General features: G+C 38.6%; 1 protein-coding gene across 1 annotated transcript in view; it reads left to right on the forward strand.

The window, feature by feature from the left end:
• LOC124168719 overlaps positions 1 to 27220 on the forward strand; it is a 1194493-nt gene that overhangs the window by 352360 nt on the left and 814913 nt on the right. The window contains exon 2 of the mRNA XM_046546988.1: positions 8282 to 8399. Within this exon, the coding sequence (XP_046402944.1) occupies positions 8282 to 8399 (118 nt within the window). The remainder of the gene's footprint in view (positions 1 to 8281; positions 8400 to 27220) is intronic.

The following is a 27220-nucleotide window of genomic DNA, read 5'->3' on the forward strand; positions in this document are numbered from 1 at the left end:
GTTACCAGACAACATTTTTTCTTCTAAGTTGGCACCAATGAAGGCTGGCTCACCGTTTTCCGGATAAATTTTAACTGTGCTCTGAAGCGAAAATACCAAAAGCCTTGGAACTATTTCTTTTTTAACTCCTCTTGATATGCATGCAAAAAAATGCAGAGTGGATGAAGACGACTTTTCTAATAGAAGTTTTAAGCAATGTGTGCAAAATGTAATGTAGCAGCCATTACATTTTTCCATTATTTTTAAGATAAATTATAACAGTTTAATACCATATTTTGTATTACCTACCTACTCGGTGGCGGCGGGGTAACGTCCTCGCCTGGCAAAGAAGAGGTCGCGGGTTCGAGTCCCGCCTGGATAGGTTTCCCCTGTCTAGGGCATGGTTGTTCGTGTACGTTTACTTGTTAAAATTTGTTGAATACCCCGATGTAATATGGCCAATATGAGCTGTATTCGGTGGTTTGAGAATGAAATAAAATAAAAAATAAAATACTCAATGAAATCGCCCTCCACGCATAAATTTCATGCATATGATGGCATTCAGAAGTATTCATTTGCAAGCTGTATAATATGACCGCTTTGTCTTCACAATTCCACTCTTTTATGCACTACCTATGATGGTATGTGGTGCACAGAAAATGATTTTTAGATTTAATTACACCATTAGATGAGAGAATGAAGCCATTAATTATGATGATTTATAATCAATCGAACTTACGCCGATTTTGAATTTTTCGAATGCCATCGCATTTGCTCAGGTTATTATGTTATAGCGACATAAGCTCTTGGTGGTTTAAAAATACAATTATTGGATTCGACGCATTTGTAGCTTGCGGTTTCAGTACGGAGAGAATTAGGGGTTAGGTGGAAGAGGGGACTTATTAGTCTCAACCTCAGACTACAGGCTAATGAGACGTAATACTGAAGTAATAATTCAGTAAAACAGCCAAAATTTCATGGTTGGTCGCCTAGATTGAACGAAGGCTGTTTCCCATAGTGTGGATTTCAGCACCGCATTTCCAAATGGGCTGTATAATGTCAAAGTAATTATTGATACGTTTCAAAGAATTTTATTACTCTTTGGAGTCTAGGCTGATGGACAATATTGTTAGTTTTTCAAATTCACACCATGAATACGATCTTGGATTAATTTTTGACTCTCATTGCATTACAGCAGCTCCTAAGAATACAAAATCCCAAGTTTCTCAGGATTTCAGCCGCGTATTGTTTCTCTGACTTTTTACAAAAGTGTTTGACTATTTTATCTAAAGGATCCAACCCCGACCATAAGTTATTAGGAATGTAAGTTCCAATAATTATTATGTAGGAAATATTCTTCAAAAGTGGCATGGCTTACGAAAGTGTTATCACTTAGCTTTTAAACATTTTGTGAAAATTGTCGGCTATATCAACTCATGGCGCTTTTTATACAAACAGGCCTCCCTGAAAGTGGTGAAATGTGTGGCCAAGGCAATCACAAAGCTTTTAACGAATAATCACAAGCGACCAAGTCTATCTCGAGAAATTAAAGGTCATATGTAATCAGTCTATCTTTTTTCAATAACTACAACGAATTTTCATAGTTCTAGTCGGCAAGTTGAAAACATTTTTAGCTTGCGACGCACAGTGGGCTGAAATCGACAAAAAGCTTACCAAAAATCAAAATATCGACTTTTACGTTTCGCACCGGGAATAGTATATCATCATTTTAGAATGCTCGGAGCATGTAAAACTGAAGTTATTTTCTTCAAAATAATTTTTATTATTATAGCTGGCCAAAAATCAATAAAAATCTACGAAATCTTGAGTGCGAATTTTTGAGGATATATATTGATAGTACTATTATTTTAGTTAATTTAAAGCGAACTTTTGTTAGAATTCATTGTTTTTTATTAACGTTATGATTTGTTTAAAATATCAACGCTTTTAATTAATTTTTTACCTAATGCTAGGGTGAAAGTAGTTACCACCGATTGCCCGTCCTGAGATATTTACTCAAGGAGTTTCACTGAAGTTAATACTATTAGACGGAAAAGAAAAATCTTCCTTTAACTTGCACTCCTTGGATTTTTTTGAGGCAAAGCATAATGATGTCGGGCAGTTCTCGCGCCCTGTGACCCGCATTACACGGAGTACCACCCCGTCGGGATAGGCACTCGGGAACTTAGCGTGACATGCATAGCAGTCCATTTGAGAGACTGGATTTTCGCTGAATCTTGAGTGCATTGCTTTCAACTACTTGTTTTGTGCGGTGTATGTATGGTATGTACCCCCATCTAACGGTTTTACCCTTGAGTCTTTGTGTGCAAGCTGCGTTCGTACGGCAATAAACCTAACGGTTCGCGCGCTCCCCAAGCCCATTTTCCTTGGCTGCTTATGCACCCAGATTTCTTCTTTTAATATGAACTCGCGAAAATCTTTCCATTCTACAAATTGTGTTTTCCCAAAATATGCTGTATATGCGATTGGCTCGCTCATATGTAGCCGAGAGCTCAACATCAGTCTCCCATCAGTATTCCTTGTTGAAGTGTGTGCCGAAGGGCGTTCGCAGAGAAGATGCCAGGTTATGAATACAACGAAAAAAACTCACCAAGATTTGGAAAGGGTGATCTTGACAATGACTTGGTGTCTATGAAGCGGAGGAAATCATTCTTATTGGAGTTTTTACGCAGAAAAACTTATTTTGGAAGAAGATGAGAAATTACTAACGTTGCTTGCGGCCTTCATTCAAAAAATGTTTTTTCATCGATATTTACGAAAGTGGGATGAATGCTTCATAATGAATAGTAAATTTCTGGAAACTTATCAACTCTGTTGGTTTCCTTAATCATTAGTTTGGATGTTATTATTGCGAGATTTGGTAAACTATTAGTAATCGACAATCCTAATACGATCCTCTTCCAGGAATGTCGGAGGATCTAATTACCCGCTTCTCAGTAATTTTGAGAGCTGTATTGATTGGACTTCGAGTAAATGATACGGTTTCCTCAGCTTACTGCCTTAAAACTACTGAACTGTACGCAAAACTTTATCCATGTCATCTCATGCCACCAGCTATTCAAAAAGTTTTAATGCATGGAGCGGAAATAGGGAAAAATGCCATACTTCCTATTGGTCAGCTTTCCGAAGAGGCATTGGAAGCCCGCCACAAGGATATTAGAAGATATCGTGAAAAACACACCAGGAATTTCTAGAATTCCCACGAACCATGACCTTTTCCATACGCTTCTGCTTACATCATATCCCTTTATTTCTTGCTTTGTGGGGGTTCCTCGTAAAGCAAAAAGAATACCAGAGGTGGTTAAAAACCTTCTAATTATTGAGAAAAATATTTTAGAGCATGAGAAGTCTTCATTTTCTGACTAAGAATAGGATATAAATTGGCACACCCTTGTTTTTGAGCAAGTAGCAATAAAAATATTTGTTAAAGGTATTCTTCTTTAATATAACGCTTCAATGACCAAAATGTATAATTTAAAAGACTCAATAGCAATTTTCAATCATCACTTACCTGTTGAAAAGCTATAAGATAGCTAAATCGTTGTTGAAAAGAGGAAAAATTCTATCTTTCCCTTGATACTTCTGCATCAAAATTTTAAGTTGACCCTAGCAACTACGGTTCCCGCATCACTTTTAACTATTTTTATTTGTTTTGCCCTCCCAGGCAATGCTGTGGCCTATATCATCCTAAATATGTTTCATTGCATCCTTAAAATACACAATTCGAAACATTTTTCATTAATTAAGTAGCATTTAAGACTTCAGCGATTTTTGGTCAGCTTTTTTCGATTTCAGCCCACTGTGCGACGACTGCAAATTGTGGAGATGGGGGCGCATTTCATTCAAGTAAGCCATCCCGAAACTATAGTGGCTTTCTTTAATAAAGTCAAATGGCAGGGAACTTCAATGAGAGGCAATATCTGACAAGGCATTAAAATAAAATAGAAATACAGTCATGTAATGGATGCATATTCCTATAGCCAGAACGTTGCATATATATCCTATTTCTGATGATACACGTTATTTCGAAATATTAATCCCTTTGGGGAATGGTAAATACTTACAACCAGATATGGCGTGAGTTTTTATAAATTAGTTATAATTTTTAGAAACAAGACATTTGTATCCTTCCAAACGCGGCAGTATAATGCTTCATGAAGTATAGCATCTAGAAATAAATGCTTCAAGGCAACAAAAATATTTTTTAAATTATGGCTGTAATAATAATTTTTAATCGATAGGAAACAAAATATCCAGCATCGGCGTGTCAATATGAAGCATGTCAAACCATCTGTAATCGTCATCATCAGCTTCATTTTTTATCGCCTCAGCGAAAAACACATTAAATTCCCCTTCCATAAGAGTCCGCAATATACCCAGAGAGCACCGAAAAATCGACGATTTATTTCGGCACATTATCGTGATCGCGATAAAAATTGCAATCAAAATTTCGAGAACAACCCCGCCCACCCTCTCCATCCCTTAAATTCCAATTTAAGGGAAAATGGAGGAGGGAATGTAATGTAAATATATATATTTTGAATCGTAGATGAGCCCAGTAAATACGAGGGTGGGGAAGTGGTGGGTTGATGTTGCTATTGTTGTGGTGGGAAAGAGGGAGGAGAGGGGAGGGAGAAAGACTGAAGGGAGGTGGGGTTGGAGGGGCAGGAAGCCGGCACCCATTACTCAAAACCACAGTTCGCTGTTTCTGTCATCACTTAACTGCGCAGCCCTCTGAAATTCAATTTTCCGTTGCCATAGCAGTCCACATTTTTCTCATATCAATTTCGCGGGGCAAGAGAGAATCAGGAGGCGATTGGGAAGCTGGGGAGGGGAGGGCGAAAGATGTGGAACGATACGGGGAGGGCGTGCTAGGGAGACCCTAATCAGTTTTTGGCGTTATTTCTTCTTTTTTCCCCTCTTTTAGGAGCCATTTCCTATTTTCCAATAGCTTTCCTTCCTCCATCACCTCAGCTCTCTTTTTCTCTCTCACTCAAACTCCCCACTCCCTCAGCGCCCCAATCAAAATTTTCCACAATTCCAAACACTATAAGGCTTCACTTGCGCGCACATTTTTTGTCAGTAGGTTCTCGCCTCTGTTGCGTATTGGGAGTTCCCCCTTCCCCTCACCTCCTCTCTCCTTCACCCCTTCCCAATGCCTCCTTCACTTCATCCCCCACTCCACTTTCCAATCCCCCCCCTGCCCTAATCACTGGCTCTCATTGATCCTCCCCTATATCACACTACCTCCCGTTCACTCGAATTTCTTGCTCCAGATTATTTTTTGCCCAATAAAATTCGCCCTCCCCCTGGAAAACAATTACCGATTAATTTCTTCCGTATTTCTTTATGGCAATCCAGTACACGCGCCCTCCATCTCGCTCCAACATGTACGCAGTGTCATTCGCTCCATAACAAACACGCGTGGCCTTGGAAACGGAATGGGAGCAGGGAGTTCTGTTTATTTTTTTCCAGATCCGACGCGAATCCATTGTTCGTCAATATGCATTCATCAATTAGTTTTCCGAACCACGGGGGGGGGGAAACCAAACGGCTTTCCTCTACCCTCTGCCGCTGTTGTAGAGAGTCGGCGCCACCACCGAATAAATAAGACGGATGGCGCTGTTTAGAACGGGGAGAAAAACATTGCGGCTATGTTAAAGGTTTAATTTATCTGCAGGCATTGTCTTCGGCTCGTATTAATTGGATAATTTTCACGCCCAAGCCATGCTCTGTCTCTGGCTGCACGGTGAACGAACACAGATTCGAGTGCAAACCGTAGGTTTATTGAATGCCGCTGATCAGGGACCGAGCTCGCAATGCCGCAATACATATCACCTCTCTATGAAGTATTAGCCAATTACATATTCTAGAACATTTTCTTGTGGCGTACTTTTGGTTGCTGTCAGCCTAGAATTCATGGAGCTATTTTGTACTACAATCACCTAGGATTTATGATTGTGGCTCATTGTTCCTTGATAATTGCTTATGTTTGCCATATGAGAAATTACGCCCATTCAGTTGCGCAGCTATAAAATACCGCGTCCATGGTAACGAAGGTATTTGGTAATTTCTGTAGCTTCTTTTCATGCGACATATTACTTATATTTTACAAAAATGCATTACATTACATAAATTTATGTTACATTCTAAGCGGAAATTATATGCATGGATTAAATTAGGTATTATTGATTCAAATAACCTTTTGGATATTTGATTTATATATCCGAATTTAAAACGGAAAACGATTTCAGCACCAATTTTTCAGTAAAATAATAACGATTTTCCACTTCAAATAAGGCTTGTGCTCATAAATTTAAATCTTAATATATAACTGCTCCAAATTTAGTTAATTAAAATGTTAAGTGCACTTCCTGAACTCTCACGCCTTTGCGAATGAAATCAAGTCTTTTAATGTCAAATTCTCCTGCATTATCATTTGTTTACTCACGGTTGAAATTGATTCCCCCGTGCATTCTCCGAAATCGCGTGCCTCGCACAAATTCCACCGTGCCTTTCCAACACCCTCGCTACTCCATCGCTATTAGCTACCGCTCTCCTATAAGGGCGCGTGGGGAAGTTGCCATCCCCCTCCCCTCTTCTGGTGCATTCGCACACATATTTTCCCAGCCCTATCTCTTCCCCACTTCCCCCACCCTCGCTCCCCACTGCACTTATGAGAATTACTCAAGTCTCCCACACCCCATTTACCATTTCTCTCGCTGATTACCCTCTCCCTTACCCTGCGCTAATTCCTCTCGGCCTTTATTCGCTCGTCTTCTCCACTTCCAGCACAATACCCTTCTTGCCTGCCGCAGCTCCTTCAATTGTGTATTAATTCTCTCCCTCCATCGCCTCGTCTCCCTCACTATGCACATTTCATGCACCCTTTTCCGCTGGGATCCCTCCCACATTGCCCCAACAGCAGAGGTGCGTGGTGCCGGAGCAGCTGCTCCCGTTCACCTCCGCATCAAGTACTTCATCCTTATTCGTCCTTTATCCTTTAAGAGGGCTAGTCTAAGAAAAAGAGAATTTGTTATTTCATAGAAATTCCAAATGATAACTATGTAATTGTACTTCACTGAGTCGCGCACTCATTCAGTGATTCAACCTTAAGGTTGATAGTTGAGGATAGAATTCACATCAGACTAGGTTCTCAGCGTGTGAAGTTTACTCATTTAGTGTAAGAGTCAATCCTTTTCCCTGGATCAACTTGCACCACGAGAATATTGGTCTAGGTGTCCCAAGGTTTCACCCAGGATTCATTGTCATCTTCTTGGATTCTTTACCGACTGACGGCGACAAATGTTGGTCATTCCGTGCTATGCTCTATGGACGTTGAATTCTGAAATCAGCAATTTTATAAGGGGTCTTACGACGGCACTCGTCGAAGCATATGTCATTTTTATTGTATTAAAATGTATAAAAACATCATTTTGACGATTTTCTAACAAAAAGTTCGTTTTGTCTGGAAATTTATGACAAAAAACTCGTCGTCATTTCACCGTGCTATTTTTTGAGCTTTCTGGAAATGGGCGCCGTAATTTTAAAGTCTTAATTAAATACCTTGATTGCATCGATTTATAGTTGTATGTAATGGTTTAAAAATGTAAATTAAAAATATAAGGATCGGCTCATATCCACATTTTTTGTGGTATTAGTTTTCTTTTAATTGAAATTGATGTACATTATACTAAAATTTGAAAAATATGGTAATAGAAAAGTATTTATTTTAAATTGCGCAGTCGTGGCCGTATGTTTTTTTTATCGGCCCCAAAGGCGGTTGAGTACAATGGTCTTGCCTCCTAACTCAAGGGTCAAGTGTTAGTACTTCAGCTGCAAAGTTTGCCCAGGGTATCATCTTTGTCCACCTAAAACTATATATTTTGCTGTACAAAGTGTCTATGAGAAAGGAACAGGCCTTCTAACTCTGAATCCGTGAAGTACACTCACCTGTGGCTTGATTCGGGGTCACCTTTATCCTATTACAACCAAGTCAACGATTTGGTTGAAAAACTGAGTGTATGAGGTGAATGTGAGAATGCGTTATACTGTTTAAATTAATCCATAATTTGAGACTATAATTTTTATAACAATAGTTACTAATTTTGCATTTTCCTCCTCCCCCTTTCCTATACCCACCATCGCCCTCTCACAATTACCTTTCTCTACCCATCCCCTCCTCTCTCTTCCTCCTGTTTTCTTTTCATGTCTTGATCCTCTCCGACCCTTCGCCTATCTTTCGCGTATGCCCGCCACCTCCGATGGTTCGTCACTGCAGCCCTTCCCTCTCCGGCCTGCTCCTTGGTCAAGTACTTCTCCTGGGACGAAGTCAAGCACTCCGACTTGGGAGTGTGGGCGCCCATCGAGTTCACGCCTTCCTTCATCTCCAGAATGAGGTAAGTGGGTCGTCCAACCCTCCCACACGCCCCTTCATTGCCAGCACCCCCTTCCTTCACCCAACGTAACGTTTAAATCTTCAGGCCTCCAATAGGAGTGCATTTGAAGACGATGGTGTGAAAAAGTGGATTTTATTGCTTGTTATCATTCAATATATTATTGGAGAATCTTTGATCATTGTTGCGTAAATGAATGGGTCGCTTGCTAAGACGTGGAATCACAAATTTATGTATTTCTTGGGTGAAAAGCGATTGGAGAATGATGTAGACGAACGGGCAAAGGGAAAAAAGCAAAGAAATAAATATAAAGGCCTTAGAAGTAGTCGGAGGATCCATCAGGTTCTCGATGCTGGGCACATTAGTCAAGGGACTGGATTTCGAGGGGGATAAAGGGAATATGGATCGCATCCAATAGAGGAATATAAATAGGGGATAATAATCCAAAAAATAGGGGATGTGTTTGGTGAAAACTTGAGGGGAAACAGACGGGAGTGAAAATTTGTGGTACACTGGTGTGCTATGCCATTTAGGCGATTCTACGATATGAGAGGATAATTCTTCTTTTTAACCATTTCATTATCTATCTATCTTATTTTTATAGCCAAACAACTGACCTATTGTGCTTTGCTGCCTTTTAACTAGTATTTAAAAGCGTTAATTTTTTGCAGACGTGAGAGTTATGACCAGACTGAATTATATTCCTAGACTGAAAGTGAATTCATTAGAGTTGGTGCACATCAGTGTCTTTTTTGGCATTTTTAGTTGATTATTACGACTCTTATACAGAAACGAAGTTCATTAGCAAAAAACTGATAACAAATAATCCAATAAAAATTGCTAAGCGTTGGAATATAAATATATCTGCAATCATGAATTATAACACAGTCTACGTTGGTATTTATTGAAATTTCCATTAAATGATTATCATTATTTGATGTGTCACATAAAAAAAAGGACGAGAAATTAAAAATGTGATTGCATTGCGTGGGTTCACAGAAGGTTAATTTTACTACTGTCACATAATTTATTATTTTTTACACTTTCAAACATGTCGCTTCATTCTCATTTCCAATGTGACGTACGTCTTGTTAAAATACAGCACGCTATATAATTCATGAATATTATGAGTTCAATTTGGTGCTTGAAATATCCCATGCAAGTATTAATTTGATTAATCATTTACTTCATGCTCTCAGTGCTCTCGCATTGATTAACTTTCTAAAAGTCCGATAATATGGTAAAATGAAGTTTTTTAATGAGAGGATTTAAATTTCCATTTGGCGCTTGTCATGTCGTTGAATATGTTTTTGCAGAGACGGGAGCAGGGATAAAAAGGATCATTATTACGACATGTATGCATGGTAATTATTTATTTTAATATTAGCATTTTAGAGAAGTAGGTGAGAATTTTATCATGACTCTACGCCACTCTTGGGCTGAAACCAGGAACCAGGTCTTAATTGATTGGTGACATTATAGCTTAATGGAGATATTGACTATTGCACGAAATTATGTTGTTTTAGCGCACAATTCTTTTTATGTTTTTTTTCTTGCCAGATTTCTGCATTATCTGAATTAATGTTTTTATTAAATCTCGCGAAGATCTTTAGTGACCGCTATCTAAGAAAATGTATAGATTTTGACTTGCGTCGCGTGGAAGAAGATTTAATGGTAAAGATGGTTTATGATTCTTATAAATTTAGTAATATTTATGACAAACTGCTCGATTACATTAAAATCTCTCGGTTTCATTCACACTCTTGGTATGAAACATTTTAATTTATTTTAAACTGTCGTATTAGGAGGACGAATATTTAGTTTAACTTCGATATCATCATAAACCCAGCCTTACTAAATATGTTTTCTGGTACTGTATGGGAGATTTTATGGTGAATGCCCGAATAAGATCTACTCGATAGGTAGCAATGGGTTGCATTTTATTTTTTATGGCGGATATTATTTTCGTTATATGATTTACACAATTTTGCTTTTGTAATTATGCTAGGAGTTTCTCAAATCGAAGGAAAACGCTTAAATGAACAACTGATTCATAGAAATTCCGTGTTATATTGAACTCTATCGTTGATGATTATTATTTATTTTGTTGCCAACAAATATTGCATTTCAAAAAAGGATCTCCGGTCTCAATTTTCCTGTTGCTTTCCCTCGTTTTAATTGTCTCTGATTTCCTCTGAGAGTAACATCATAGAATTCAGCGTTGGCCTTTAAGTCACTTTGTACTTCGGTCATTCTGGAACACATTTGCCTACACAATTTCGACAATTAACACCGTACAGCCATATTTAAAACCTAGTTAAATCGAGGATGCGACGTCACATTAACGAAAACCCGAGTCGTTGGGTAACGTATTGTGGATGTAACCACTTAGAAAAACATCTGCAAGAAATTTGATTTTGTGACAATTTTTTCTGCAAATTTTTAATTGCCTTTAGTGCTGAGTATATCACGTCGTTTATTCTTATCCCAGGGTATGTTACTTGATTCTTTGCATCAAAGTGCACAGGTTTTTGTTTTTATGTGTTTCGGGTAAGCTCAAATCCCTGAAAGTGGGGTTTCATTGATGTAAACGAGGGATAGCTAATAATTTGGAGCGTGATCACTCTAGGATATATAATTTTAAAGGATGGCAGCATTTTTATGCGGAAAAGGAGTGGGAGGAGGGTAGTGGAGAAATGGTTTCCGGTCGATTTGAATGCACGTGACCCAATAAGCAAGTCATATTATTCGATTTCCTCGAATGTTGGGACTTGAAATTCGAGCAATATATTTTTCCGGCAGAGGGAATACTCTTGGTGACCGTGCAATGAGTGTATCCTCGCTTATATGAGTGCGTTAAAAATTCTTAGTCCAAAATCAATCAATTGTTCGTCATATGACGGGTGCAAATATTTTTTATGTCAAGTTTAAGTGGAGTAATTAATACGTAAAATTTCGCCACTGCCTCCGTTTACAACAAAGAAATCGTCCATTTATTTCATTTAAGGAAGTTAAGAGGCGTAGAAAATTTGGGTAACTAAACGTAAATAATTAGAGAGCAATTGCCTTGTCACATTACTCGAAGTGAACATTATGAATGTGCGTTGAAATATCTTCAACTTAGATAACTGCTAAGAATGTGGATAATTTTATAAGGTTTTGCACCCTTGATAACGACACGCCAGCTATCGAAACCGTTCGGGTGAAATAAACGCTGTGTGAAAAGTTTCCCAATCGTTTCTACACCCCCCATTGCGACGAAAGATGAAAAAATTCCTTAAATATGAGCCTGCAACGATTGAAATATGGAGTTTTATTTTTTTATTCATTTAGAACTTACACGATGACGAAAATTTTTTTTGATAAATTTTGAATTACAATATATTTTATGATTTAATAATGGTTATGTATAAGAATATGCATCAGGATTGAGTTTAAATCAAGTTCCTTTTTAATATTTTCTCTCATCCATATTTGTAAAAATGACTGATCCTTATGTAACCGTCATCTTACACAAGCCTCTTATTAGTCAACAGGAAGTCAATATTTGTCGTTTAATATGATTTAGATATGAAATGTTATTTCAACACCAGTATGCTGGCGAAATTAAATAAGGCTTCTCGAGCATCAATAATCTCATACAAGCACTAAATTCAACTTTTCTTACTATTTCTTAATTTTGCTTAATTCTGAGCTCATCTTTGTCGATGAGTTGAATACATTTCTAATGCTCTTTACTTATACCTTCCAGTAGGTAAATAATTGAAATGTGTTCATTTTTGTCTGGGTCAAATTGCGCACCTATTGCTCTTAAAAATTACGAGGTTGTTTGCTGTTGCATCGTATATCGCGCGTCACGACTGATGTCGAAGAACTTCATCTGCCAGTCATTTTGTTTTATTCTGGCATCGTTCCGAGACACTGGACAACCTCGTGTACTTGATATAAAATACATAATAGCTGTGACATTGGTTGTCGCCGAGGCCGGTTGGCCCAGAGAACAATGATGTTCACTTGAGTAATGGCCGTCAAAGGTTCTTGACAATCTAGCGAGCTGGTTTGGGCAGTTCGCCTTCCATTTGACTGATCATTAATCCCTGCTATGTAGGGTACGAGAGAAGCTTCCTTGTCGCCCGCCCATGAGAATGTCCGTTACAACGATCCGTGCTCTCGCTCATCGTCACGGTTACATTTTCGGATTAATGCAGAATTGCACGAAACGGGACAGAAAATGCATGGCCATCAAATAATATTTGTTCTGCATTTTATGGCCATGTTACTCGCGAATCAGACAAATTCGGAATAGCCGGATTCGCGATAGGTAATCCTCTATTTATTTAAATAATATTACTACGATGTTAATCTGTTTTAATTTAATAGCATTAGCATTATTCGTCTTTGTAAAACTATGCAACACATTTCTCAGTATTGTATGAGGGATTGGGACTAAAGAATATTCTTTTTTAGGGTGGCTCTCCACTTCAGTGCAATGGCAGAAATTCATTATAGTTTTTACAAAATGCTCACTTAAAAATCACTCTAAAAACAGAAAAAAGTGTCCATGCAGACACAGAATTATAGAAAAGCTTAAAAATATATATATGTCGCATGATGTTTATTCAAGAAATGAAATTAATCCTATGTAAGCCACCCTTTTTACCTCAAATAATTTTGGACGGAGAAAAGAGCCCATGTATACACTTCGCACGAAGCCACTCTCAGTAGAATTATCAATCGGTTCATAGTAAGTACATATTAGTACAGAGTAGTAGTTCAGAGTAAGGACATGAAGAGTTTTGTTGTGTCGCATTTGTATGAGTTTTTAAAGTTTTGCTTATTTAGTTTCGTATTATAGGAGCAAATTAACTCTTTATTTACTTGCTTATTCATTAGTTTCCTTTTTATTTACCCCTCTCTTACAAAAAATTTTTAATGTTTAATAGACAGTTAACGTCTCGATGATAATATATTCAACTCTTAAAAAAGGAATTTTTCAATTCCTCTCTGCAAAGAATTATTCTTACTATCTTCTTTTGAACAATCATTAATCATAGGCGGATCCAGGGGGGGGGGGGGCACGAGCCCCCTCCCCCCCGGATTCTCAAAAATATGAAAGATTTTTAATACGGTCCCATTATCATTGCGTTCGTTTTGTATTACGAGGTATCCTTGTGCCCCCCCCCCCCCCAGAACAAAATTCTGGATATGGCCTTGCTTGTAGCCACCCCCCCCCCCCCCAGAAAGAAATCCTGGATTCGCCCCTGTCATTAATGGTTGAATGGAATGAAGTTCCTTTTTAGCATTTTAATGTGGAATTTCCATTTGACATTTTGCTAACATCAGCGAATTTCTTTATTTAAACGATATCATCGTCTAATTAAGTATTTCTGCTTAACGGGTCCTAATGTGAAAATTCAAATTTCTCACATACTTCGATGCTTATCTGAAAGCAAGTATATTTCATTCCTAGAATGCACCACATTAAGAGAGGCATGTCATAAAAAGGTTACAGCGTTTATGCCTTCATCTAAGAAATACCTCATACTTTGCTAAGAAAAATCTTCACCACAGAAAAGTTATCTTACATTTTTACTTACAGTTTTGATTATAAAAATGTATTTCATTTGATAATGGTCATTGTTTGTTCCTAATCTTTTTGATAAAATATCGATTCAATTTTTAACTTTTATCTGCTTTTTACCATAATTCAGTTAATTTTTTTCAAATATCGAACTTTAGAATCTCATGTACTCATTTATTCCAATATAATGTTTTTTCTTTTCATTAACTTGCATTTTTTCTTCAATTTCTCCTTGGTTTGAACCTATTTCCGTCGTATTCCAATGTTTGAGACACTCTAGTTCCTGGAGCATAGTTTAGGAATGTGGGTGGGGTCGAAAATTCCGTCCCGAAGGAGCGCAGTTCCATATTTGAGTGCCCGGTGTCCACCAAGCGTGTTTTAGCTCTCAAATTACTCTCCGCATTCACTCCGCAGTTTGAGGTCGAGCGATAATTTTCGTGAGGAATCCCCCCTGCTTTGTGCAAACTCGCCCACACATATGAACCCGCGCTAAACATCCAATACCCCATTCCGAGCTCCCATTCCCCAATCATGCTTTCGGTCCTTTAGCTCCACCTTTCCTTTCCCCATCCCACTTCCTCCATTGCGCCATGGGTTTTCTTCCCCCCCCCCCCTTTGGACGCGGAACACACCAAATCATATCGTGTGCACACACTAAAACACTGAGCGCCACAGAAATACTCACTCCTCTGTGGCAGTGCCGTGTGGCCAAATAGGCAACCGCACAACAGGTCGAAATATTTGGCGGTTTATTCCCCAAAAAGCAGCACCCCGCCAGCACACGCTGCGGTGGACCCCCTGGCACTGATTCCCTCTCCAGCTTCAGTGGTCCCTCCTCCGCGGGGGACAGCGACCCGGCAGCCGCCGCCGTCTTCCGCATCCCGCCCGTGTATAGCACCCCCCCCCCCACCCACGCCCTGGGTGACGATCTTCATCCCGCCTTTCCCGTCCACCGCCGGGATAACAGGTCACCCGAGCGGCCTGGAATCCGTTAATTCTTTTCCATTAGATAATGGATCCATTAGCGCGCACCGTGCGTTATTTTTTTTTCATTCAATCATCCGCCGGAGCGCCGCTACTAGTCCAGTACCACCGCTCCCTATTTACTGCCACGGGTTTACTCGCGGAGTCCACCGCCCGCGCTAATATCTGTTTTAAAGCATTGCTTACCCAGCCAGCCATAAGTACCAGGCGACGGCCTGATTACAGTTTATCTCGGATAAAATGTTTATCCATTTTTAGACGGTATATCACCGGTGCGCATGCAAGCCTTATTTATGTCTCTTCTTTTCCTTTGTTTCGCCTGGCTCTCGCTCGCTAGTGTGTGTGAGAGTGTGTTTTTAGAGCGTGTATTTATGTATCCAAGGTTAATGGCTCGCCGGATCGGCAGCAGAGGTGCGCGCTATTATTCCCCCAGAGGGCCAATGTTTTCGCGGAAAGGGGTTTTATGGGATTTTCATATCAGTATTTAAACGCGGCGTTATATCGTTAGTAGTGTGTATTTCGAATTGCTCGCCGCGGAAAATTTCCCGGGCCATAATGAAATGACTGGATTAAAATGACTCTGATGTTTGCTTAAAGTTATAAACGCTAAAATGTTCCCTAGTGCGGAACACTGGAATCTAATTAATTATTTCATTTCCTAAAGAATTTGATGAATTCTCTTCGACACATTTCGCCAGCCGTGAATAAATGCAAAAGCTTTGTGCTGCTCACAAAATGGTGGCGGAAGTAATATCGGAATTGAATTTAGCGTTTATCATAAGATTAGACCTTATAGCATGTAAAGAGGCGGCATTAATGCATAAACTGGTACTTTGTAATTTATGGAAGGCTTTTAATGAAAATATCATGATCCTGCTAATGGAAGTTGACTCAACAGGAATGCTTATTTGTAGATACTCCATCTTTTTATAATTCTGACCCCGAGGTTGCTCACCGGAAGTATAATATCACGTACAAGCATTTGGTGGCACTCTAATTTGTTTAACATTTTTTAAACATGCCGTGACAAATAAGATAAAAGATCATTTTAATATCTCAGCTAATTCGTAGTAAAAAAGTAGTATCCGCTCCTACTTAATAATTATCTTCAATCTAATGAAATAACTTCTGTCTGCAATTAACGAAGAAATTTGACAATGAAACTGTATTTATCATTTTATCTCTGCAGGATAATAAGTTTTTAAGTTTTAATCGATGGTTTATTTCATGATGGTGCGCTTGAAAACAGCGATCGTATCAGCATCATATCAATATTGAGGGCATCAGCCACTTTGGATGATTAGTCGAACAATTGCTCTGGCTACAGTATCAAATGGATAGGCATCTACTTTATGAATGAAAGACACTAATCGTGAATTATATGGTCAATCATGATTATTTTGATAAAAACCTTTGTATTTACAAACAAGTGCATATCAGCTGCTAAATTGTGTGAAGAACAAGAGCTCTGGTAACAGTATTACATAGTTCGGCGTCTAAATTATGAATTAAAAGCTCTAGACGAGATTTATCGAGGGAACCAAGATCACTTTGATAAAAGTCTTTGTATCCACGACAAGCGTGTATCGGAAGCTAAAATGAGCGAAAATTTAGGATATTGCGCTTAATTCTTTGATCTGAAAATTCGATTAGGATTTCGCCATCAACAGTTTTTCATAACTTAGCAGTTTGGTTTGCATAATATGCATTTATGAGTATTGAGTTTTGATTAAAGCAATCAGAATATTAAACTAATGAACCAATGATTCAAAACGATGCGCCCTGCAGTTTCTTTCTTCCAACTTTTAGTGCAACAGATACCGGCGTTACTAAGTGGCATTTTATCCAAAATGTTGGCAGAAAATAATTATTACATTTACAAATTAATAATAATCAATGCACGATCCGGTTTTCGAATACAGGCCAGCATCATCATCAGCAATATTTTTACAAGTTGGCTGGCCTTAGATGTTCTCGTTGAGGATGGGAGTCAACAATGGATGCTCTCTACTTTCTTCAAATATAATTATATTGTAGTCTAGAATCTGCAAACCATTTTTCTAGCATTTTTTAGCTTTGTATTGCTTTCCCTATTGCTATTAAATTTGAATAACTTTCAATGTAACGATTTATGATTATTGCGTACCATTATCCAATTAGTTACTAATGAGCTTATGGTAAGAATCCGGACTGTATAAGCCTTGCTAGTATGATATATAACTATTTGGATGATACATAATATGTATATTTCATACAATAAATTGTTTATTGATTCATAAATCATAACTTGTTCAAAATATTTTTGTATGAACCATGGGTATTACGAATTCGCTATCTAAATCACATCTAGTCTACGCAGGAGGGTCAACTGCACATGAGGGTGGATCGGAAAAATCGAATTTTTTTCAAATCCATCTGGTCGAGTGAAAAAAGCTGAGGGACTGATCAAAAATAAACCCTGAAAAATTTGACACCTCAAGGTGAATCCCTGGCCCTCGCTCAAATGCCATTTATCCGCAACTTTATTTTAACTCGGAAAAATCTATGGGAAATGACCATAAAATATTGAAGTTTTCGATTTTTGACTCTCCCCCAATAAATGACTTTTGAGCAAGGTCAGGGGTTCACCTAGAGGTCTCAAATTCTTCAGGCCTTATTTTTGATCAGTCCCACAATTTCTTTTCATTGGGCCAGATGGATTTGAAAAAAATCGATTTTTCCAATCCGCCCTACTGCACATGTGTTCATGAAATTGCAGAGAATAGTATTCACTTTTCTTTCTCAAAATATTTACAGCGTTTTGTCCTACACTACTAATTATCGCCTTTTTTATCATTATTTACAATTCTAAAAAGCAGGTGCTTTGAAAACCATGAAAATAGTAACCAGACATTTATATTTTCACTTCACACTCTTCTTAAGTAAACCAGGAGATGATGCATCTTAGATTGACGATTCAAATTTATCGTCACTTTTTTGTGGCTACTTCTGTTTTCTTCGAAGTTGTAACCTTTTACTTTGCCTCTTTACACACTCAACGTTGCTTCACCCTTTACGCGCACGGTCGGTGAAAACGTGCATAAATATCTTCTTGAATATACAAAGTGAATTTATCCCTTTTTTTAGTCATTTTGAGTTGAAAGCTGTCGGAGGCCTCTACATCATCCCCTCGCTCTTTTCACCCGTAAACTCTTCGCCGTGGCGGCCTCTTAAATTAATGCAATCCCTAATTGAGGGCCACTCAACGTTCGCCGCAGCTGCACTCCATTGTTTTCTTCGTCTATTCCTTCATTTTTTTAGTCTTTGCATAGAGAGCAATATTGGCTGTCGTGCTTTCGGTCATCTTTCGTTCTCGCCATTGGGGAGCCAATCAATTGATTCCTTCTCCTTTTGATGCCATTTATCCGACTCGCTTGCTGTAAATCAGTCTCCTCTCCTCAAATACCATCAAATTAGATCGGGAGTCTTTCCTTTTTACGCCTTAATGATTACTCAAATGTAATCCTCTTAACATGTAAAATTACCTTTCCATGTACTTTTATAGCAATCTAATTACGTGGCTTAAGTATTTCTGATCTCTATTATATATTAATGTTGTTTTTACTTAAATTTAAGTATACCGGAATTAGAGAAGTATGTTACAGCTTAGAAGCACTTTGTCCATATTAATCCATTATCTTTAATGAAATTTAGGTATAGTCTTTTTCGAAATATTATATTATGCAATATTTCAATAGGATGCAAACAATAATATGCCTAATGTGGTAAAGCTTTCTATATCATCTTTATTTATTCACAGAACTGCTATTAAATTTTTCAATATCCTAAAAAAAACAATGTGCTTTGTGATATTTCACATATTTTCAGAAAACTGATCAATGTTTCAACTGCTTACAGCCATTTTTATGGTCTTCTAGAACAGTTTAAACACATGTCGGCTATCAATAATCTATGAAACGTCTCTAAGCTAGTCTCTAACTAAGTTGGAGCTTCACAAGAGTACGCATACCATCATCATGTCTATTCAATTACCCTCAGTTGAATCCTAGAGATTTAACTCTAATAGCAGCAATTTTCTTCTTGCAATTTCTTTCAGTGCCTACTTCAGCAATAGTAGGCTCCTTTATCACTTAACTCAGTGCCAAAGTTATGTTATATCCATCCGTGGAATATTACTATACCTTAGGAATCCTCAAAGGAAATCACATAAGATATTTCACGCCCTATTGCAATAAATCACATGATATCCTCTGAGGTGATTAATGAGTGGCTGAATAGCAAAAAGAGAAAACTAAAATATGGCAATACGATTCAACCTTTTATTGATACTCAGCGAACTCAGGCGATGCTCGAAAATTTTTATGGACCGTCTTATCACATAATATTTGATTAATTGTATATATTCTATGAGTAAATTGGTATTAAATTCTTTTCCATCCGAATGATTCTTATGCTAATCCGAATGAGCTAATGTGAATCAATAAAGTTTTCGTTTAGAGACAATATCCTGTATTGCATATTAGTCCCACATTAATTGCCTCCATTTTGTATTCCCGAATCCACCTGTAGAACTACGAAATCAGTGACAATGTAATGCCTAAAGAACTAGAACCAGCGATTTTGCGAGCGGTGAAACGTATCGAAGCCATTTTAAAACTTGTATGAGATGGAGACTTACATTTAGGCTTTAATTATTTATGCTTGATAGATTCTTTGATTTATTTAATTTATATGAATAATAATGGTATGCCAGTTGGTGTGTTAATCTATTTGCCTTGATTCTGCCATATTGAGAATATTTACGGAATATAATTCCCGAAAAGCTCACCATTTCCAAGAAAAGGCATCATTCGTCTTCCTATTTTCCTCTCCACCGACGCCATAATTCCTTCACATTGCGGGAAATCAAAATAAACATTTCTATTGTTTTCGCTTCCCAGAGTGAAGTGATGTTAAAACTCTCAATTATTCATTTTTTAATGCTTCAACGCCGAAGATTATTTTTTGAGTGGTATTCATTTGTTTCCCATTGTCTTCTCCAAAACACTTACATCTCCCGTGGAGCCCGGTTTTCAGTGGAGTCTCTTTCAACCTCTGCCGAGGCATTTGTCTTAGGGGTCCTTCATCTGTGCACTTAGGCGGAGCCATCCCCCATCACCCCCGAGAGCGTCTCCTGCTCACTCCACCCCTTTACCCCTTGCCCCCTCCCCACGCTTCTCCCGCAAACGCATTAACTCTGCCCGCGATCCATCTCCTTCCTTATGATTCGGACTAAAAATAAATTCCCCGGCCGTTAAAGTAAATTAACATCGGGAGGTTCTGGCGCGGTCGCCCGAGGAATTCTCTTCTCAAGACGAAGGAAACCCATCTGAATGCATCAATCTCTCTTCCTTCTTTCTTTCTTTACTTCATCCCATTCTTCTCCCTCCATTTCTCTCCCTCCCTCACCATCGGGTCCTTCTTTTCTTCGTCCAATCGCAATTATGAATGCCCAGCTCTCTCGAAATCTCAGGAATCCAGCATTCCATTATCCATCTGCTATCTTTTCGATCGAATTATTCCTTGTCATTCGAGCATTCTCTGATATGCATTTACACATTGCGTTGTTATCTCTGTATCGAATATCCTCTGCCAATTCTTTTTGCCAGGTGATTTTGTTGAAAGTTTGATCAGCGTTTCCATAAAACCTGCAGTATTGTACGTAATACTAAAAGTGTTAAAGTGATTAAAATGTAATGCTGCCGTTAAATTTGATCGTGATGTTACATTTATAATGCAATTTTCACGAGAAACCAACTTCAATTCGGCTTCTTTAACATTTCTTTCACTCCAATCTGTCGATCCTTTATGAAGAATCTCGAATTTTGACAATAATTAGATCAGCTAGTAATTTTTTCTCTATCTGAATCTTCCACTCACCCTAGTCGAAAGTATCTCTAGCTATAACATGGGCGATCTAATTTATAATTTATTACTATTATTTACTATTACTATTATTTATACTAGTATTTTCTACTGTTGTAAGTATTTGATCCTTCGAGATTGTAATAACAAATGCAGGATCAATTCGTCTCCATTTTTTTATTGTTTTTACCAAATTCATTATGTCAGCGTTCAATACAGATAATCCTCTTTTTTTAAGGCGTCTCATGCAACAATCCTCATTGATAAATGTAAATTCCTTTCCCTCCATTTGCACGTCACATAAATTGTGGTTTCTCCATTGTATTCCCCTACAATGCCTTAATGCTTTCTCTGAGACTACCTGCCTTTGCAATTTTATCCTTCACTTTCTTCTCTTTCCATTTGTTTTAGCTACGCTCCTAAATTTAAAGAAAATATACTCCATTCCATTTTTTTCAGGCAAACCCATCGCTGGCCTCTCTTTTTAGTAAATTATTTCGATACCCAATAAGTACCATTATTCTTAATAGTCATTATTCTATTTAGCATGCTTCCTTTGCGTCCTTTTTAGGTATTCTCTCACTTTCTCCGCCATTTCAACTTTTCGAATTCCCTAAACCCCTTCCAACATACCTACTTTGTTCAGTGCCCAATCTCGGAGCCCAGGATTGTAGGAGTAAAAATTCAACAAACCTCTCCTTCTCGGCCGAATCTGAATTTATGCCTCTCTTGTGGCCATTCTTTCAGCCCTCTCTCTAGCTTCCTCACACTCAACTCTCCAACTTTTATTTCCTCTTTACAGCTTCTATTCAAAGTCACATGAGTTCCCAAATACTTGATCGACCTTGCTTGTTCCGCCTTTCCCCTTCCAAAGAAATGCTAACAGCTCTTTTCTCTTTCCCCACTCACGAGGCCTTTGTGCCTCCGGTGCTCTGGTGAGGGTTTTATGATTCTTTCCTTATTTTCTCGGTGACGTTTTACCCTCGATTTGACCCTTTTGAAATCATTACATTTAAAGACTCGTGATACCGTCCAGGCACCTTGATTTATTCACATAAAGCACCTCCCGGCGGCGTAAGAATTGGTAATAAATGGTCTTGCGTACCTTCACTGAATAGTTCTTCCAACTAAACGCATGTGGAAATTCAGCTTACCTTCGTTTCCGGAAGAAACTCATGCATGCATGCATGAGAAAATGGCATGAGATTTTATCTATTTAATTCTCTATTATTATTATGTGTGACCACCGAAATATACCCATCGAAAATCTGGGATTACCTCTATGGTGTCATGTTTGTGCCGTCAATTGTAAGCATTTTATTGAAAATTACAAATCAAAATTATTTTTATTGCTAGGTATATATTTTATATTTCTCTCATGCACAATGAAACATTAATCTTCTAGGAAAATGCTTGCTTGAGATTCCTTTTTTATTAATATTCTTACAGTTCATAAATTGGTACTACGTAGCAGAATTGTTTTTGTACTTGTCGGTAGATCTAGGTCTATCTGGGGTATTTGGTGCTTTTAAATTCACCGTCGTGTTGAAAGCTATAAAACTTTTCGGAGGTGTGTTAAAGAGCGTCAGCCAAAGTATTATTTGTATAGTTGAGTTAGATTTCACAGTTCCTTAGCTTGCTTTTTTCCCCTCACCTCAAAATATTCCTAAATTTTCCCCTTGATTGTTCGGGAAATATTAAAGTCTAAAATATTCAATGGATGTTTCACCAATGATTGAATTTTATGTAAATTGAAAGTACATTTTAATGAGTTTAGGATAGTCCATCACAGAATGAATAATTTTCAATAACGATGTGGCTGTATACTCAGTAGTTAAGGCTGAGCACTGATGAGTGAATGAATCGATCAGGCCATTTTGCTTTCTATTGTAGATATCCTTTATCCATTTCACCTGTGCATGAAATACAATTAAAGCCACTTCAAGACCCAGCGTACGTTTTGTGTGGTTCATGTTAGATACGAAATTTTTCCAAAATCATAGTATCGCTACCTATAGCGCTGTCTTTTATTACCGGTGTTTTTACATCGTGCTTAAGCTGAGCATAAGGTTAAGTAGAAAAATTGTCACTATCTCTTTGATGACATTTTGAACTTATTGCAATTATATTTCGGTTGCCTGCTAAAAGTATAAAATAATGAATCTTTTAGTTTCTTCTGATATTTTTCTGAAACTACTGAAGAATGCAAGGGTAGATAGGCAAAACAATGTATCGCTCTCTTTCTTATCTTACACTTCAACGAATCTTTAATCATACGATGTTGTGTAGCAATTTTTAAGAGCCAAGAATTTATTGAACATTCTTTTAGGTGGAAGCCTAGCAGTGGAAGGTTAGATTGCGTAGATAGTTTACGTTGCGTATCCCTAAAGGAACCCATCCGAAACGTTCTCGAAACATCGCGACGCGTATTCTCCTGTGACTGTACAACGGTGAAGGAAGGTCAGTTTTTCACCAAACCCAGAAGAAGAAAGTAAAACTTTCTTAAAAAAATAGCTTAGAACTTGCGTGGATCCGTGCACCATGTAAAGGAAAATACTAACTTTATTGTCGATTGCGTAATGAACGGTTCCATGGAGACACGCCAGAGACAGTAACTTATATCAAGAGTCAATTGGTAGCAAAGTTTAGGTGGGAAGCCGGTGGATCTGGGATCTTCAATGAATTTAGGCAGTACTACTCCGTCTAATTCATCACATTGCCTTCTCCATTTTCATTGTCTTCCTGCTTCTCCTTCTCACGTCTCTGACGGCCGTCTTTTCCTCCTTCTGCTCCATCCTTACGCCATCGCTTTTTTCGCTCCTCACTATTATTACTACTCCTCATCCCCTTATTTCGCATCCCTTCCTTATAACTCTCTGGCTTCTTTTATTCCTCACCATCCGACCTTCATTATTCCGTCGACGGGGACGGATTCCCTCTCCCCCATCCCCCTCTCCACCCCCATCTGCGCCTCCCCCTCTCTTACTTTCTCTCTCTCCCGTTTCTCAGCTCTCGCAATCGCATTCGACGGCTGGGAAATGCAATTTCGCCGCACTCACTCAAATTGCGAAGAAAAACACGGCGGCGCGTTGGAAGCGGCGGTTCTGGATGTCAGGAAGGATTAACAAGCGCGCACTCTCCTTTTCCACCCTCCTTTTTTCCTTCCCCCTCCCACCCTTCGCTGCCCTCGCTGCTTTAATTTTACCTCCTCCAGTAAATAAAACCGTCCGCTGAAATAGCCGTGCGGGCCGTGTTATTAGCTCCGCCTTAGTTTGAACTCATGCGGGGTATGTCAACATGTAGTGATGTGCGCCTTAAATAATGCCGTAATCGACATTAGCTCATCGGTATTCAAAACTTGGTATGCGATTCAATTCTTTCTGAAATTTTAGCCTTTTTGCGTTGTAAAATTATCTATAAAATGATAATCAGCCCTTTTATACTATCCTCTGTCTACTTCTCTGCCTTTCAAGTTCCAATTACTCCCTCCTCTAAATAAAGCGAAGTAAGCCAGGTATGCTGCGGCCTCTGAAGACTAGTTTTTAACTTTAGCATTAACAGCTATTACTTCTTACATAGGAATTCACCAGGGACTGGTTAAAATTTTATAATGAACCTGATAATAAATCTACGACTATTAGTTAAGCTTGTTTGCATTCCAGTCGATATGAGAGAATAACGTATCTGTGTAGTTCCATTCATTAGACATTGCTTTTTACTAAAATTGTGTATACTAATTATTAATTTGGCAACAAAAGAAACACCCCTCTAGTTCTTGTCCATTTTTTGTCTTTTGATGAGTAAATTATTGACCAAGATTAGAATAGAATTTGCCGATGGCAGTGGATGTAGAGAATGAATGAGAAATTAGGCATGAACTCAACTATGTTAAGCTTCTTTTTCATAATATATCACTTGTTTCGAATTTTAAACAGTGGTTCAAAACTTTCTTTTTGAAATGAGTATACTAGTTACAATTTCAAAGTGACCAAAAAAATTCATACGGTCTCTCAACTTTCATGTATCGCATGAAAAGTTAAGTCTCTTGTCAACCTGGTTAGCAAGTGCTCTGTTCGGGAAGTGGCCGTCATAGAGACTGCCACGAATCTTTTCTACTGAATGCGAACTTTCTTGTATGACGCTAGACGAATAATCAATTAATTTCATGGAACTATCAATTTTTATTTCAATGATGTTTCTCTAGCCATTTACGTTTAATACTTTTAATATGTGAAATCTTTTTGTTCTGCTTTCATTCATGAGAAAAATCTTTCGTGAATAATTTTGCCGGTATTTAATTCTCTCGAATTGACGGAGACAGACTTCATCTCTGAAACGGAGATGTCAGCTATAATTTTGATATGGCTAGATGTATGTATTCCCTCTGCATGTCTGATTTTGGCTTTGATTTAGTTCGCATGCATCACGTGAGAAAATGTCTAAGTTTCTTGTCAAAGCACTCCGAGGGAAGTGGTTTGTTTATTGGACGAACCTCATGAAGCTCCTTTTGGCCTCCCTCAGAGGGACCGACCGCGACGCTTGTCTGCTGCTCTTTTGTTCGCGTCACCCTTTGGCTTTAACCTCCTAAGCGTACAACGAGTTCTTTTCTACCGCCATCTTGACGCCCACTTCCGGCCGTCGAAAGGTCTTCCAACACCTTCCCCGCCTCTCTCTTTCTCTTATGTTTTCTTCTCTCTCCCTCCCTCTCTTTCTCCTTCCTTATTTTCCCGTCCGCTTCCTTCTCCAGTTTCCTCGCCCTGCCTTTTGTGCTCCTCCTCGGAATCTTTGCCCCCCCCAACCCCTCTAAATTTCCCTTATCGTCTTTCTCCTTTCGCCTCGGGGCCACTGGTGGTAACCGTTACGTTGTTGGTTGGGAGAGTAAGTTCGCAAGGAGCCGGAAGGGTGGGCGGAATCGCAGAAGAAGAGGAAAGGGGGTTTTCAGCTTTGAAAGATGGTGGAGGTTAGAGAAGAGAAGATGGAGAAAGTGGTTGGACGAGGAGAGGGCGCAGAAGGCGGGGGTGAAGGACGGGTTTCAGGCGGTGAGGACAACTCGTGGGGTGAAGTCCAGCTCCCCCAACCCTTGCGAACCTCCCTCCTCTCTCCGCTCATCTCGTGACAGGGAATCTCCATTAGAAGCCGCTCCAACATCTTCGTTCCCTCTGCTCTTCTGTGTCCTCTCGCCCACTTCCTCCTACGCAAGGCACTGCAGTCTCAACAACTCACAACTCAAGATCTACCCCAATTCCCGCTCCCATCACACGCCACCGCGCGGCTTCTTCTATTTCGATGCCGTGGCTCGGTTACACACTTAAAACTGCTCGCCAAAGCCTTCTAGATTACAAAACGGATGCCGTTAGGTAACAAAAGAGGGTTTTTTTTATTCAGCCATGAAATAAGTATTTCGGGGATTCTCCGAGCGGGTATTTTCCAATTTTCGCAATCCCTCCCGGCAGCTTCTCCTGAATTTATTCGGAATCTTATTAAACGCAGGGTAAGAATATCCTCCTCTTGTCCTACAAGATCCTTTTAATGGTTACTTTTTTTAGAATCTCTTATTCTTCTATTTGTATGCTGGGCGTTCGTACACAGAGGTGCACGGCTTTAGTCAGAAGACATCCCTGAATGAAATTCCCCATAGACGGCTGGGAGAAAGATTCTCAGCTTACGTTCGGAAGTTTTTTTCCTATTTTCCCCGCTATAAATGGAAGAAAACTTCATGGAAAACAACTGACGAGATGAGGAACCTTCCTCAGGGATTATTTAAGAAAAACCCGGAATCATAGAACTCCCGCGGTGAAAATTAAAATGCCTAATATTGAAAGACTTGAACGGGGAAAAAACTTTTTAAATTGAAGACATAAAGTCTGGGCCGAAATAAAATTTTTAACGTTTGCGAATTTGGACTGCCTGAAAATCTTGTGGTCTCTTACTTTTATAAGTTTTAGAAATCCCATAGAAAATTTACTTAAATCCATCACAATTGACCAAGAATAACTTAACACTTCTTTATTCGTTTAAAGTAGAAGACAATTGTACACTATTATGCCAGCATCTCGGGACGACCATTTCTCTTGCTCAGTGCACGGAGATTTTTCCCTCATTTATTTACATACCCACGCCTCAAAGGAGAAAAGGCTATTCTTAGATGAAAGAAGACCATTTCAAAAGACATATAAAATATATTTGAAGAAACGGAAATAAAGTAAAAATTCTTTCTTTGTGTTGATTTGAATCTTATGGGCTGCATTTTTTCGTAATTTTTCCGATGTAAAAAATAGATTTGTTGACGGAATAAGAATAGATGCTTGAAATTACCATGATGTTTGTGATTTATCAAAAAACTTAATTTAAATGC

The sequence above is a fragment of the Ischnura elegans genome, chromosome 1, assembly GCF_921293095.1.
Source record: "Ischnura elegans chromosome 1, ioIscEleg1.1, whole genome shotgun sequence".
Classification (NCBI taxonomy): domain Eukaryota; kingdom Metazoa; phylum Arthropoda; class Insecta; order Odonata; family Coenagrionidae; genus Ischnura; species Ischnura elegans.